This window comes from Ammospiza caudacuta, chromosome 5 (assembly GCF_027887145.1).
Source record: "Ammospiza caudacuta isolate bAmmCau1 chromosome 5, bAmmCau1.pri, whole genome shotgun sequence".
NCBI classification, from domain to species: domain Eukaryota; kingdom Metazoa; phylum Chordata; class Aves; order Passeriformes; family Passerellidae; genus Ammospiza; species Ammospiza caudacuta.
Genome location: NC_080597.1, coordinates 63,554,258 through 63,570,111, shown reverse-complemented (window position 1 = coordinate 63,570,111; position 15,854 = coordinate 63,554,258). Strand labels below are relative to the sequence as shown.

The window sequence follows — 15,854 nt, the reverse complement described above, 5'->3', positions numbered from 1 at the left end:
GCTCAGAACTGGTCTTGCCATGCTGTGTTAGTGACTCCAAAGGCAGTGTCTGGCCAAAATTTTTACTTGTATTACTGTGATAGGGAAAAATCAGCTGAAGGTTCTATGTCCAAGTATAGTCAGCCCTTGCCAGGTCCAGTTCTACAGGAATAATAAGAGAAATAGACCTAAAAATATTTTTCAAGAGAAGGACCCAAAACTAACACCCAGTTCCTGACTTGATGAAAACTGGCAAAATATCTGGAACTGATTCCCAGGAAGTACAAGACTAATTTTACTTTTCCAATATAATCCTTAAAAATATCCATGACTCAAACAAATTAGAGATATTTAAAAAAACCTAAGTGATGAGGAGCTGTACAAATTTATGTCCATAGCCCACAGCATCTTATCAGCACATACATATGGACTGTATTCATAATCAATGAGCAACTTGTATGCAACAAGTATGACTTGTATTGCTCCATGAAAATTTAACCAGATACAATTCTGCCTTTCCATGCAAAAATATGCACTGTTTGCATAATGGAGAAAAACAGAAGCTGAATTTCTATTAAAACACACTATACCTTATTTAAAAATACTTCTAATAAGTCTGTAAAAAAAACAGCACTGTGTAGAAATACAACCTCAAGGGACTTGTGACAGAACTACTCACTGAGTCAATCAAGATGAATGATTTTGCCTTTTTGTCAGAGGCAGAGGGCTGGGAAAAATACACATCCACAAAATATTCTGTTCCTGGCTCCAGGCAGACTGGGGTTTGCAGAATTGCAATCCTGTTTAACAGAAATGAAGCACAGTTATAGCCAGGAGTCAGGACAAGGCAAGTTTACTGAATGTTGTGAGCTGTCCCTTCCCTCTGTGCCTGCAAACTGATGCCTGCAGCCTGGAGCAAGCCCTGCTGCTGTGAGGAGCACACCCAGCCCCATGCTTGCAGGCTTTGGGAAAGCTGCAGGACTTCTGCCAGATGATTCTCTAAGTACAATTTAAATTGAGGAGATTAAACTGAAAATGGCAGGTTTCACTGCTTCTAGCAAGGGGGTTTGCAACTCACTGTTCATATTCATCCTTTCCTGTCCCTCTTTGATCAAGACATTGGTCACATACTCTTAGCTTCTCTCTATTCTTTACACAGGTCCAAGCTGAAAAGCTGGTTTTGAAAGTAGACTAGGATAGTGAGTTTAAGTCAATATTTCCTTTCCATTCTGATCTTCACCAGAGCAACCAACCTTAGCTGAATCTCAGGCTGCTCTCCTGGGTTTGGCAAATGTTTGCCAGATTGGGGCATTAGACTCTTCCTTAGACCCTGTGTAGTATTGTGGTGTGCCAGCAACAGAAAAGGCCCCACATGTGTTTCTGATATTCCCACTATCCCACACATGTGTTGCTCTGCAGTGCTTCAGTAAATGATTTCTACACAGAAGATCTACAGGCAAAAAGACAGCAACAGTCAGACCTCTTTGAAGCTGGGAGAGGCAGCTCTTGTGGCTCCTGTGAGAGGACCTTGTTTTTGCAGTGTTGATCTGACAAGATACCAGCAGGCTGGATGGCAATGCTTGCAAGCCAGTCTTCCAAGATCTATAAACAAAAGACAAAAATTCTGGCTATATTTTGTATCTGAAAAACCTGCTTTCTCTTTGCAAGTGTTAATGAAAGCCATCTGAATCACTGCACACTGCAGTGACAAGACAGACTTTCTCTTTATTCTTTACAGCACTGAAAAACAATGTTATTGTGAAAAATTCATTGTATTTGCAATAGATAATGAAAAGCAGAGACGGAAATGGGACCTCAGCTGGTTCAAATGGAAACAGCTCTGTTAGAGTCATTGGAGTTGTTTCTTTTCTTAGCACAGTGTTTTTCTGGAGATATCCTTCATTAGCTGCCTTCTCACACATCTAATAAGAAATAGTAAACATAAAAGACTTTGTATCAAATGTATTTAAAACCCAACTCTTCAATCCTTAGAGAGAAAAGGCTAGCCCACTGAAAAAATTGTTCCAATGTTTTAAAATACTGGGAGATTGTTTTGCCTCAGAGTGCTAGTCAGAGAACAGAACACAACAGACAACAGGAAAATCTTGAGGTATGGGACTGTCCCAGAGAATTGCAAAAAAGTAAGGAGTATACAAAAGCTGGTACCAATAAAACGCTTTCATGTGTTTTTGAAGACATGGGTAAGGACCTGAGTTTAACCAGATTCAGATTAACAGATTTCCCTAGACATGCCATCATCATTAAGAAATCTTCTCCAGGCAAAAAATAGTAATTTTTGCTATTTTCCTACAATTTTCACACATCTCAGAGTCCAGATGGAACAACTGGGAAGCAGGATGCCTGCAAAAGGCCTGGATAAATATCTATGCAGATGACTCCTGCCTGTACACACTTTACTGCCCAAAAAACCCAGCTAGGAATACAGGATGCTTGTCTAAAAGGATCTGCATTTTCCATGTGTTTGATCTTTGAGTAATAGCCTAGTCCAAGTAAAGCTGCCAAAAGAGAAATACTCAGAAGATGAAATATTGGCCCATGCTTAGAAAAGACTTCTAATGGAGATTTTTCATATTTGAGTGGAAAGGGTTAAGGGGGTCACTGGAGAACCTGTTAGTTGGTTCGTAAGGCAATTTGTTACTGGGTGAAAAACCAAGCAATTTCAATTTTAGATATAAAGAATAGGACAAGTTGCTCATCCTATTATTCACAAAGTAGACCCTGCACCTATGACAACACCACAAGACACACACGACATCACAAGTACCTCAGGCTCATAGCGAACGGTGATATCAAAGTCCATGGCAAAGGGAACGTTGCTGATGGCAAATCTGAGCCCAGCTCCGCTGGGGACGCGGGCGAAGCCGTGTCCTGTCCAGGTGACAGCCCGGCCAGCGCTGGGCGGCCGGAACACCACGGCCAGATCCGGGTCCTGTCCAAACTGCATCGCACCCTGCAGAGACACACTGGCATCTTCAACAACACACAGAGTCAAATTACAACTGAAACAAAGTCAGAAAAAAGAAAGGAAATATTTTTGCCACATTGTTTACTTATTTTAGTTATCAGTCTCATTTTCCAAACAAGCTTGAGATTGACAGTCAAAGAACTCTCCCAAAGGTAGGATATTTAGGGACACATGTAAAGGAAAGATTCCTATAACTTTGCAGCAACAGCAATAAGAGAGACTAGAATAATCCACTCATCTCTGAATATTTGGCACCTCCAAACATTCACATTGCAAACCTTAAACGGAGTAAGCCTGATTTCATACATAGCTGAACCATTCCATTGTAAGCTAGATGCATAAATATCAGTCCTTACAATGGCAGCACTTAAGTGCAGGAGGTACCATGCTAATGTCTTGGCAAACTTGTTGAAAATGTCTTGCAACCAAAAAAAAATTTACCTTTCATAAGGCCTTTTCTCTTCCAAAAATTAATGGAAATGAGTCTACAAAGGCACCGGACACAGCAGAGCAAGCCTGTCACTGTGAATAATAAAATGTCCGACCCAACTGTGTACCAAAATATTGATTTGCATCATGATTGAAATGTCTAAGACTGCAAATCCCATGTGCTCAGACATTTCCTTGACCTTTGTTACAAAATAAAATTTTAGTATTTGGTGTAAACTTGAGTAACTACTCAAGTACTAATTTACCTGTTCCAGTCCAGATTTCCTTACTGTTCGTTTCTTGTTCCTGTTTAACACAATCTTTCCATTTTCAATCATGAACTCATAGCCTTTCTTCTGGAAGTAAATGTCACACCTTGGAAGAGTGCTTGGCTGAACCTATGAAGTATCAAAAGAGGAGCAGCACTGTCTCAACAATGTTGAAGGGTGCTAAGCAAGTAAATGAAAACCCACATTCTTAAAACAAGATCTATTCTCTCTGGGAGAAACTCTAAACTGTGGCTCAACAGCTGCTGGAAATCTTTTTCCCTCACTCCTTTAAAATTAACTTGCACTTTTCCCTCATAAGCTATGTCCCAGACATCTGTTTTCCATTTAATTATTGGACTGTAGGATAATTGCTGATTGTGATTATCGCTAAATATTTGTGGATGCAACATGCAAATAAACATTTTTTTATTATTCTTTATCTATAGTTTCTATGCATGTCAGAGAAAAAATGTTAGCAAAAGCATAGACAGAGGAAGGGGTGCATTCCAGGCTTGCAGTCAGCATGGGGAACAACTACCCCCATGTTGAAGGGGGAAAAAAAAATTAATTTTTCTAAAGGCATTACAGATGGATGCCAAATTCTTGAGGAAATTAGGCTACAATCAATGCCGTTATATAAGGCAGCAGGAATTAGTCCAATGGAGCAGAGAGTAATTTGATTCTTCCCTTGTTGGAGATTTCCAGAAATAAAACATTTCATGAGAGCTATTGGCAACTCAAATACTTTACTCTAATTTAAATAATTAATTTTATTTCTCTGATTCATGATAGACCAGCCTGCACTTAAGAAGCAACAAGGGCAGCTCTGCAGGGCATACCATGCTGTAGTGACTGTCCCTTTTTAACAGCCACAGTTAGGGAATAGTCATGTCCATGACAAACAAAGACAAACTGACAATGTCCATGGGGCTTGTTTTGCATTTTCCTGCTAAAGAGCTGCTCCCCAAGCAAGGGCTCTCCTCCTCAGCTCAGCTCCCATGTCATCACCACAATGATCCCCTCTCAGTACAACCCCCAAAAAGCCAAACACCTACCAGGGCTGCAGAGCCAGAAAGGGGCCTTGCATGCTCAGCTTCATAAATATAATAGTCCAGGGGCAGAAAGAAGAATCCTGGAGCTGGCTCGTTGCACTGGCGGCTCACGATGTTGGGCAGACACTCACACTGACCGTCCTTCCGCGAGCACCTAGGGAGCAGTTGGAAAAGGGAGGACATCAGCTGGCACAGCTGGGTCCTCACAGCATGAGGGCAGCTCACACCCACCCTTGTTCTACCTTTGCTTAATTTCTCCCATTGATGGATTACTTCCATTACTAAACTTCCTATCACCCACCTCCTCTGTTTCTGATGCAATGCTACTTTTCCATGACTTCAGAGTTCACAACCTCCTTAGTCTTTGTCTGTTCCATACCTTTAGCACTGATCCTTTTGTTTCCTGAGCATCTGTTACTGTCTATTACTGTATAATTTCTTGTATATTTTTCTATAAGAATCACTATATCATGATTCTTAATAATCTGTCACCCACAATTCTGGAGGCAGGACATGAGATCAGAAGGACCTTTGATGTGATATTGAATGTTTTCATATGCTTACATGTATATTTAATGCATCAAGTGATTTACCTGCTCACAAGGAGCTGCTCTACAGCATGGGACTGTATGCTCCTCTGTCTGAAGCCTAACAGCAGTAGTGAAAACCCCTGCCCAACAGATTTTTGGAGGAGTCCAAATGAAACCAACCTTTCTTCTAAAATTATATATTTTAAATAGGACCCAGAAAAAAAATATCCAGCATTTAAGGTAGGAAGCTAAGTTAAAAATCTCACCTCTGACTTCTAATTTCTAATAATATTAGGGCTTCTGGTTCTCTCAAGGCATATGTTTTGTATTTCATATTAAACACTTCTAGGCTCAACCAGATTTAAGGTTGGCTTCAAATGAAATAGGTAAATCCCGTTACCACAAATAAATTTCCAAGATCCCCACCCAAATTTACACTGTTTGTATATTATGAAATTCCATCTACATTCTATTTTCCTATCTGTACTGTGACTGTATTAACCTAACCAGAAAGTCTAGCCTAAGAGTTTATAAAAATTAAACTCAAGAAAAAACTTGAAGAACTTTAACTTACAAATTATTCTGTGATCCACCAATATCACAGTCACATGGAGAACAGCCATACAAGCTGTTGCCAAGACCCCAGTATCCTGCCTGGTATAAAAAGAAAGGTTCTTTTATGGCAAATGTTTAAGTATGCAAAGCAAAACAAAACTCGTTCTGCTGGATGAACAATGGAGCACTACTGTGCTTGGCCATGGGAGATTGTTCCTCTTACTGGGTAGCAGGGGTGCTCAGCCACTGCAAGAGGCAGATATTTACCCACTTGTACTAGCAAATTGCTCTGTAAACATCTAAGATGGATCAAGGACATAATTTTGCATTTCCTTTCTGGGAGTGCTCCTCCCCCTGCAATTTAATTGCACAAATATTTGGTGCAGTGAAAGAAAAGCAGACATGTCAATGCTAATTGGGAGCATACAGCTATAAAATGATTTTGAATTTTAACTAATTGTTTACTTTTCTGGCAATGAAAAGGTGTGAGATGGGTGAGGAGACTTCCACAACCACATGCAGAAGTGAAACCAAAAACTGAGTACATACAAGGCATCTTTCACAGCGCTGCCCTGTTGTGAACCTCTGGCAGAGGCACTCTCCCGTGGCAGGATCACAGACGGAGAAGGGCAAAGTGCCCAAGGGATTGCAGTTGCAGGCTGCAGGGACAGAAAAGTGCAGTTACCTCTGCAGGGCCCAGTGACAGCCAGGACTGGCATTTTCATTAGATGTGGCATCAGCATGACAGGCAGTCTCCATCCTCCACACAGACACTCTGAATGTGCCCCTGCACCCTCCAGACTACACTTGGAAATGCACAATTTCCTCGGTGGGTGCCTCTCTGGGGGGAGCAGAGGCTCTGGCAGAAGGCCTCAGCAGTGTTTTTGCCAAGGGCTGTGTGCTGATCTGCACTGCAGTCCTTGTGTGTGGCTGAGCACCTGGTGCTGGCATAACGTGCCCACAAACCCATGGTGCACCTGGGCAGGGCTGGGACGTGCTTTCACCAAGCCTTTCTCAGAGGAATGGTTGGCTGGAAGTTCTTTTGGCAAGGCAGCAGCTCCTGTCATCTCAATATTCCTTTTCAATTAAGTTGCATATTTAATAATCCTTCTATTAACAATAGCCTAATCTGTTATTAATATAACAGATACTATCCATATACTATTAAAATAACAGATACTATGCATATACTATTAATATAACAGATTACTATGCATTCTGAAAGTGATTTTGCATTGTTTCAGTCTTGGACGCTGCACCACAAACCTTGAATTTTCTTGACGTTAAATTACAGTAGACAACTGGCTATTTTGTGACTCAAGTAGAGCATTAGTGTGTGGATCTGTGCATTCAACTACCTCCCTGCCCCAAAAAGGCTTTGGAAAGGAGACCGGCAGGGATGTTTTACTTACGCTGGCAGCCCAGGGGGTCGCTGCTGCTCAGCCCGTAGTAGTTTGCCTTGCACTTGTCGCAGCGAGCGCCCTCCACGTTGTCCTTGCAGGGGCAGCGCCCCGCCACCGTGCCCAGCGCGGGCTCCGTGCGGCTCTCGCACACAGCCCCGGGCAGTGTCCCCGCGGGGTCACAGCTGCACGCTGCACGCAGGGCCAGGGACACACGCAAAAGAGCACAGGTAGGTGTAAGCATGAAAATGCAATTACAGAGCTGCTGGTGATCTGCCCTTGCCTCCTTAAGGACTTTTCATGCCAGTCAATTGCTGCAATTAAATAATACTCGGAGTGTTTTCTCCATTCTATGTTAATAATGAATTTAGGTCATCTTTCAGAAGAAGAGCTTTCACGTCTGAAAGATTATTTTTCTTGCATATAGCAGGTATCTAGTAAAAGTTATTTACTCCTCCCATCATTTTGGAGCCTCTTCTGTAATCACTGAAGCAACATCACTATTGCTATTCATATTTATATTGACCTTGTTCAAGAAAAATGATAGCTTCACTGGATTTCTAAGCTCTGTCTAGCAAGGAGTTGGAATATGCAGCTCTTTTCACAATGAAGTTTGGAGGATACTGTCATGCAGCTACTTAGTAGGGCAGTTTGGATATTATAGGTTTGGTAACATTTTTACATCCATGTGGACATTTAAGCATGGGGATGGCCATAGGGCTCAGAGCAAAGGGAACCAGAACTGATAGTACAGGGATAAAATGTTTCTAAAATCATGGGATATTCAGGGGAGTTGGAAAGAAAGGTTGGGCGTGGTAGGCCCTGGGAAAATGTTAGGCTTTACTGGATCATGCAAAACTACACCTGTATAATCATTTAATGACTATGATAAATTATATGATTGTTATATGATAAATGATATGATTGTTAAATGCAATGATTGTTTGGTAATTGGATATAATTATTGTTTAATTGTAACAAGAATCATGAGAAATTATGTTTGGAGGGTTTGATGGAAATTACAAGAATCCATGCTTGGATGAAATCAATGTATACAATAAAACAATATAAATGTAATCATTAATATGTAGTTATATAATGATAAGGGAATAAAAACATGTTCATCCCGAACCCATGTCAGGTCAGGTTTGGGTCTGTACCCCTGACACCCAGAGCTCTTCAATAAAAGCACCTGCATACAATCATTATGAGTTCCTGAGCACTAACAGACAGCCCTGGTTTGAGTCACCCATGCAGAAGTTAAAGGGGAGGCTTACGGAGGCACGGCCGAGGGTCTGAGATGGCTTTGAGCGGGTCCTGGTAGAAGGAAGGTTTGCAGGTGTCGCAGTGCTGGCCGGTGGTGTTGTCCTGGCAGTCCTCACAAACGCCACCGCTGACCCCACCGCTGGCCTGGTACACGGCCATGTCAAAGTGGCACCTGCTGGAGTGGCTGTTGCAGTTACAACCTGAAACCAAAGCAAACAGGGGGTGTTTCACACCATGGAAATGCTGTGCTCTGGCCACAGTGCTGTCTACACTTTACACAGAGTTACTGGTTACTTGTATGATTCCAGTGCCCAGCAAGATTATTCCCAGGCCTTGTGTGTTACAGCTGGGGGAAAAAAATTGGATTTTTCAGACAGAACTGTATCCTAAACTTGGAAATGCAGGAGAGTGTGCCTGATATGCAGGGGGGAACACTGCTCTGCTGAAGAAATCTCTAGCTGAATATTTGTTACCGATCCTAATATATTATTCTTGTGTATACTGCATTACGCATTATTGTGGAAATGAATAATTTAGCCTTGTCTAAATTCTTTCACTCATGTGAAAAACACTGTGCAAACCAATGAAATATCTTTTTTGCATTAGCTGTTTTTTCCCCTCTTTGTTGTTTTGGTTTTTTTTTTTTTTTTTTTTTTTTTTTTTGTCTGTATGAAGAAAAAGAACATGAAACAGCTCTTCCTCTTGCAGGATAATACAGCACCTGTGGATGCAGGAATCTGTTTTTCTGGATGAGGCATGAAAAAGTCTCCCACCCAGAAACTTGGCCACCCCATTATGGATTGGACTAGGATTGTGCCACACCCACTCCTGGCTATTAAAAATGAAAATATCATGTTTGAGTTACGTTTGCAAGCATTATCTTGTGTCCCTTCAGCTGGCCTCCAGGGAGCATCATGGTAGAAATCTTTACATCTTTCACAAGAGAAACCTTCAGTGTTATGGTGGCAGATACATCTCCCATGGACCTGTAATGTGGTGAGAACAGAGAGCAGATAAGGTGACAAAAAAGAGGGAGAGGAGAGGAGAGGAGAGGAGAGGAGAGGAGAGGAGAGGAGAGGAGAGGAGAGGAGAGGAGAGGAGAGGAGAGGAGAGGAGAGGAGAGGAGAGGAGAGGAGAGGAGAGGAGAGGAGAGGAGAGGAGAGGAGAGGAGAGGAGAGGAGAGGAGAGGAGAGGAGAGGAGAGGAGAGGAGAGGAGAGGAGAGGAGAGGAGAGGAGAGGAGAGGAGAGGAGAGGAGAGGAGAGGAGAGGAGAGGAGAGGAGAGGAGAGGAGAGGAGAGGAGAGGAGAGGAGAGGAGAGGAGAGGAGAGGAGAGGAGAGGAGAGGAGAGGAATTTGCTTAAGGTATGTCAGCAAGATTAGGAAAATTTGAAGCTCTTTGGCTCCCTCAGCTGACATAATTTTCAATTATTTGAATAAAAGATCTGGAGAATACCTCCAAACATTAAAGCCACTGAGCAATATTTAGAAAAAAATTACTTATAGAGATATCAAAGGAGACACCAACATTTTAGATTATTTCTCTCTCTCCCTATATGTCTTCAGATTGTGATACATATTTTCCAGGAGAAAAAACTCATGTTCCCAGAGGGAAAAAACTTGCAATCACATTACTGGAATTTTTAATAATCCATTTTTCACGGGTTAGCTTTGCATTATCAACTATTCTTTGTGCCAATGCCTCCTCTCCCTCCAAGCCCAGCTGGAGTGTGGAATGCACCCAACAAGTGGCCATTCAAGTCTGCACATGCCATAGGCTACTTAATCCATTACATTTGCACCATTACAGCTCTGGAATTCTGCTGCTATTATCAACATGTCTTGTCCCAGTTGCTTTTGAAACACCACAGTAGTGCCAACAAAGACAGCTTCTGTGCATTCCAACCCTGGGTTTTAAAGGAAGAGTCTGCATTGAAACATTTAACAACCAGCAATTGCAAATGGCCAATCCAAAGATTATCAGAGATCTTCCTTCAGCTCCCTCCATCTCTTCCTTCTCACTAAACACCAACTGAGACTCCCCTTTTCAGAGCCAGCGTTAAGGACGCACCATCCCGGACTGATGGAAAACATCTCCCCGGAGGTTCTGCATGGAATCACACTGGCTGGCATGGCCATTGCAAAAGCAGCTGCCCCTCACAACCATCTCATAGATGGCATAGTAGTACTTCTCAAGGGGATCACTGTGCCTCCTCCCAAGCAGAGCATCTCCAAGGGTGTGGAGTTTAGTGAAATTGATCCTTAGGTTTGTCAGTGTAATGAGATCTGGAAGGAAAGAAGAGAGCAGGAGCCCAAGTTCAGGCTAAAATGAACAGTATGAAATCTTCAGCTTGAATCAGTCATGCAAGAATTTTCCTAGAGTGAAGAAATAATGAAAATGATCCACTATTGGCCAAGATCAGTAATGCCTACAGTGGCAGTGCAGGGACCCACTCCTGGCACACAGCTGTCACTATAGGCATTCTACGGTGTTAGCATCCTACTTGGTATGGCTCTGCACTCTCCCAGCCACCGTCTTCATGGGTTCATGTGTACCTCTGGGACTGCTCTCAAAAAGCAGTATGGATTGAGCCTGAATCCAGAGGGAAAGACAGTTTAACTTCCCAGATGTCCCCTGCAGAGCTTTGCTGTTTGCCCCCAGGGCTAGAGAACAAGACTGGCCCATTTCATTTATTAACACAATGTGTCCCTAAGGTCTTTAGGTACCTAATTTTCAACATCATTGACTTACACCAGCTGAGCTGTTGACCCTTTTCAGTGTACAAAACAAAAAATACCAGCAAAGTGTCTCTGGACAAAACATGTAGTGTCCATACCTTGGATATATGGCACATATGGATCTTCTATTTCAAAGCTGGGATCCAAAGCTTTTAAAACAACCTGCAAAACAAATCAATAAAGCTCTAGAGATGAGATGAGCAGCCACCAAAGAGATCGAAGGACAGGCCTCTGCTTTTAACAGACACAGACAAGAGACCTTCAGTTCCACAAATTATTTGAACTCATACAAACAGACACTTGACTGTACCTCGCCTTCAGTGGAGGGCTCGATGTCTGAATATCTTGAATCACAAACAACATCTCCAACACTTTTTGCTGGACCAGTAGAGATGTTGGGGAAAGAAGCTGCACAATCATGTGCAAAATATCTAAACACTTTCCAGGTCTGACCAAAATCAGTAGAGCGCTCAACCAGCATTGCTGCAGGCCGAAATGTCTGCAAGAAACATTTCAAGAATTCCCTAAGTCAGCATTAATAAGACACCTCAGGGGTTGTTTCATTGATATTCCTCTTTGGAGGACGCTAAAATTTTGTGTTTGAGAGGTATTTTGTATTTGTTACAGGTACTGTGATGGTTACAGGGGTCTCTGAAAAAGCTCATGAGAAAAAGCTCTCTCCAGCAAAAGGGAAAAGTAACATTTCATATAGATATGTGATTACTTTCTAAGTAAGGTAGTTTACCACAACAATTAGGAATTTAGTACAAAAAAATTGTAATCATCTGGATCATAATTGATATGCATGAACTGAACTAAATTAAAAGAGCAACTGCAGTTCAGATATGTCCCACATTTTTCGAGTGTAATTTTGCAAAGTATTTTTTCAGTTTTAATTCTTGGCTTTATAGAAAATAGGTTCAGAAGGCACACAAATGGGAAGCTGTTGAGTCTATCCTCCTCCCCTAAGGCAGGATCAACTATAATTTAACAATACTTGACAGGAGTTTATCTAACCTGTCCTTACAAACCTCTAAAGATGGAGCTTTCAATGCCTCTCTAAGCAATTTATTCCTGTGGTTAATTAGTGTATAATCTTACACAAAAGCTCTGGTAAAAGATGTACCTTAAAGGTGAGGATAAGATGGCTGAATTGGAATAAAGTTTCTAGGTCCAATCTAATGCTCACATGGTCAATACCTGAAAAGAGAATGAAAATGAAGTGCACAAGGTGTACGTTGAAGGGTTGCTGAGACAGTTTTCCCATGGAGGATTTAAAGATGCCTTTTCCAGCAGAGCAGCTAGACCCTTTAGGGCACCCTCTGTGCACAACCCCATGCAGCTGGACCTCTCTCTCTGGGGCAATACAATGTGCTGCCTTCCTGGCACTGTCACCAGCAATGCTGCATGTCACTGAGACTGCAGGAGGTGGCTGAATGTCCTGCTCACATAATTCAGACTATAAATGATGGTCATGGCAGGGTGTTGGGTTTGTGTGTTTCTATATCCAGTTAGGTTTATTTCTTAAAATCCATTCAAATAATTCACTTATTGCTAAGAAAGAAAAAGAGAACTAATAAAATGAGGTGTTTTCTTCATGCTAAACAGCACTGTTAAACCCTTCTATACTTCCAGATGTGAAATTTGTAATAAGCAGAACTACTGCACCAAACATCTTCCAAAACTGCAACAAATATGGGAAAAAACTCTAGAGGTCACACACTCCCTGCAGAGTTCCAGGAGCTCAGCTGATATCCCCATTGTTCACATCTGCACACACCACCTCAGGACTCCTCCTGACCAGACTGTGCATGAGACTCCATCCCAGAAGAAAGATAGAGAGAACAAGGAAAGCTCCTCTCACAGCTGGCCCACAGCTTTATTTGCAGTGGTGTCCAAAGCCAGTGACAGATCCTTGCTAAACTCCATGAAAAAACAAGGCTTATGGATTTTCAGTTGGATACTCAAAATAGAGGTAACATCTTATTTTTCTATGCCTTAATTTTCAACCAGTGAAATGTTTTTCACATAATCACTGTATGTCAAATAAGACAGAGTAAATGTTATTCCTCCTAGCATGTCTTCCCAGAGAAGCTGTAAGGATACTATTTTCATCAATTCTGGGATTGCACACATCCTCAGCAAGTTGCAGGGGACACCAAGCCTAGTGGCGCTGTTGACACATGTGAAGGATCAGTGACCATCCAGAGGGACCTGGAAAAGCTCAAGATGTGGGGCCATGGGAATCTGATGAGATTTGTCAAAGACAAGTGCAAGGTGCTACAGCTGGGTTAGGACAATCCCCAGAACCAATACAAGCTGGGGGATGAATGGATCCAGAACAGCCCTGCAGAAAAGGAACTTGGGAATATCAGAATAAGGGAGCTCATAGCCAGGCTTTATTTAATTTTTTCCTAAATCATTAGTTCTTAAAAAATAATTTTTTTAAATGAGTATTTGTGTTTTACAGACTGTCTTTACGTTACATCTGTAGGCAAATGTATATTTTGCCCCAAATGAAAACTCTCTGTCAGGGAAGACAGCCAGTGGAAAATACATGGCTTTCATGTATAACCCAGCATTGCCACACATCCTCTGGCCAGCTCTTGGGGGTGCTGAGTTTAAAACTTGTCCATAGAAACACAGACTTCCTGAAATCTTATCTTGCTACACACAAATGGGTTTAAATCACTCAGGATTCATCTCTTCATGAAGGCAATTTTGTGAAAGCCAATTATGTAAAGAAATCCCACAGTAACATTTGCAGTAATATTTTCTCTAAGGAACTTACCATTTTCTGACTGCCACCACTTCTTTTTCCTGTCAGGCTCAAACGCTGTGATAACATTTTCTACCATGTGACTGTTATGCTGGGTATAGGGATTATATGGGTATCTGGAATCACAGAGAAAGCACTTCTCTTCAGCCTGGAAAACAAAATGAGCAGAATAAAAGCTTAATTTGGATTCTTCACTAAAAATTAGCTGGATGTCCATATATTTATGCCATTGCAAGGCTAGAACCTGTCTTGCTGCTTTGGATGCCTGGGCTTTTAATCACTCAGGCTTTTCGTATACAAGCCCAAGAGAACCACCATATGCACAAAGCATGCACATAGTAAGGGTTGGTCATGGTCTTCCCCAGGTACTTTATAAAAATTGCACTTTTCATTTGTGGAGAAGGGATCTCAGTAAGACCAGGTACCAGGTAAGTAGTTGGTTTGGGATGACACCACCACCCTGACTGCTGTCTTTTGAAGTGTAGGGGAACTGGGAAAGTTTAAACCAATGCAAAGAGGGAAAATCAGGATATCAATAGGATACAAGTTCAGTACCCATGGCTGGGAGGCTGGAAATGACCCAGAAGGAGATGGGTGGCACACTCAGGATCCACAAAAAACTGGGAATGGTTTTAACATCTTTGCATTATGAAATCACCCATTTGCATTTAAATAAATGAAGATATATAGATTCACAGGTATAATTAATGTATTTTAACCACGGTAATTATGTATTACATTAAGTAATTCTATACTACACTTGACAAATGTATGAAAGCACATTTTAGAAGATGAGTGAAAAATTTAAAAAAGACCCACTCTGTCATCTCATTTCACAAAGCTCTGGTAAGGAGAGTCTGGGTTGTTGAAGCAGTTGGAAGGACTATGCACACTCATACTCTGGTTTTTATAGGCATACAATATGACACTGGGGCAACTTATGTTGAAGGTTGCATGTCCATGTCTGGCAGATCCCACTTGCCTCTGAATTGTGGAGCTTTATACTCTCCTCAACACTGAGTGCCCTGTCTTTTCCTTTCAAAACATATGTAAGTAGTAAATCCAATCATTGAGCTAAAACCCACTTAACCTACATTTTAAAAACAGTAAGACATATTAAAGACTAAAAATTACTTGTAGTGCTGCTTTCCAAACACAAAGCAGTTGAATTTTATTTTTTCCCCATCTGAATCCCAGCTAAATCCTGGCTTTTGGTAGCTTGCCACATTGACTAATACCCACTTTCATGAGTAAGGTTTGCTCTTAAGAAATCTGCCACAGGTCATCAGGAGAGGAGAGGAAGAGCTTTGGTTTACAAGATGTAAGATGCAAAACTTCCTGGTCTGCCTCCAGCAAGGTATTCAAAATATGCTGGTGAGAAAGCAAATTGAAAGTGAAGTGGCACTCTGATGCACTGGAGGTGCACAACACATTTAAGGCAAGCTGATGGAACAGAGCACATTGACAAAGGGTCTCTCTCTCTCAAGCCCTGCAAAGCAGCAGTTTGTGGTTTTCACCCTCTTCAGGAGACAGCCACCTGGGGTCAAGATATGTTGAAGCAGCATTAAATCACAGGGATTATTGCAGAACAGCTGCTCCTTTTCATGAGTCTGTATTTACATAGTTCAAAGGATAAGTACAGGCAAGTGAACATATTAATTTTTTTATTGCTTTTTGATCTAAAAAAGCAAGAATAAAAGGCAATCATCCAGCTTGAGGACCAGAAAGAGGATTCAGGCTATTTTAGCAAATGAAAGAGATATTTACATTTTGCAGGAAACTGTGGATACAATATGCAACCTGGAGCAGTGCTTGGTTCCATGTCCATACTTTACTCTGCAAATGTGTCACAACATTAAGCTAGAAGGTCATAA

The 15,854-nt window shown here is 41.6% G+C and overlaps 1 protein-coding gene across 1 annotated transcript in view; it reads right to left on the bottom strand.

Moving 5' to 3' along the window:
• LAMB4 (laminin subunit beta 4) overlaps positions 1-15,854 on the bottom strand; it is a 40,385-nt gene that overhangs the window by 22,336 nt on the left and 2,195 nt on the right. The window contains exons 3-17 of the mRNA XM_058805213.1: positions 13,993-14,128; positions 12,328-12,401; positions 11,512-11,700; positions 11,300-11,363; positions 10,534-10,748; positions 9,332-9,452; positions 8,478-8,666; positions 7,213-7,392; positions 6,350-6,459; positions 5,820-5,899; positions 4,719-4,869; positions 3,661-3,792; positions 2,765-2,950; positions 1,460-1,581; positions 659-779 (exon numbers count right to left, since the gene is read on the bottom strand). Of these exons, the coding sequence (XP_058661196.1) occupies positions 659-779; positions 1,460-1,581; positions 2,765-2,950; positions 3,661-3,792; positions 4,719-4,869; positions 5,820-5,899; positions 6,350-6,459; positions 7,213-7,392; positions 8,478-8,666; positions 9,332-9,452; positions 10,534-10,748; positions 11,300-11,363; positions 11,512-11,700; positions 12,328-12,401; positions 13,993-14,128 (2,070 nt within the window). The remainder of the gene's footprint in view (positions 1-658; positions 780-1,459; positions 1,582-2,764; positions 2,951-3,660; positions 3,793-4,718; positions 4,870-5,819; positions 5,900-6,349; positions 6,460-7,212; positions 7,393-8,477; positions 8,667-9,331; positions 9,453-10,533; positions 10,749-11,299; positions 11,364-11,511; positions 11,701-12,327; positions 12,402-13,992; positions 14,129-15,854) is intronic.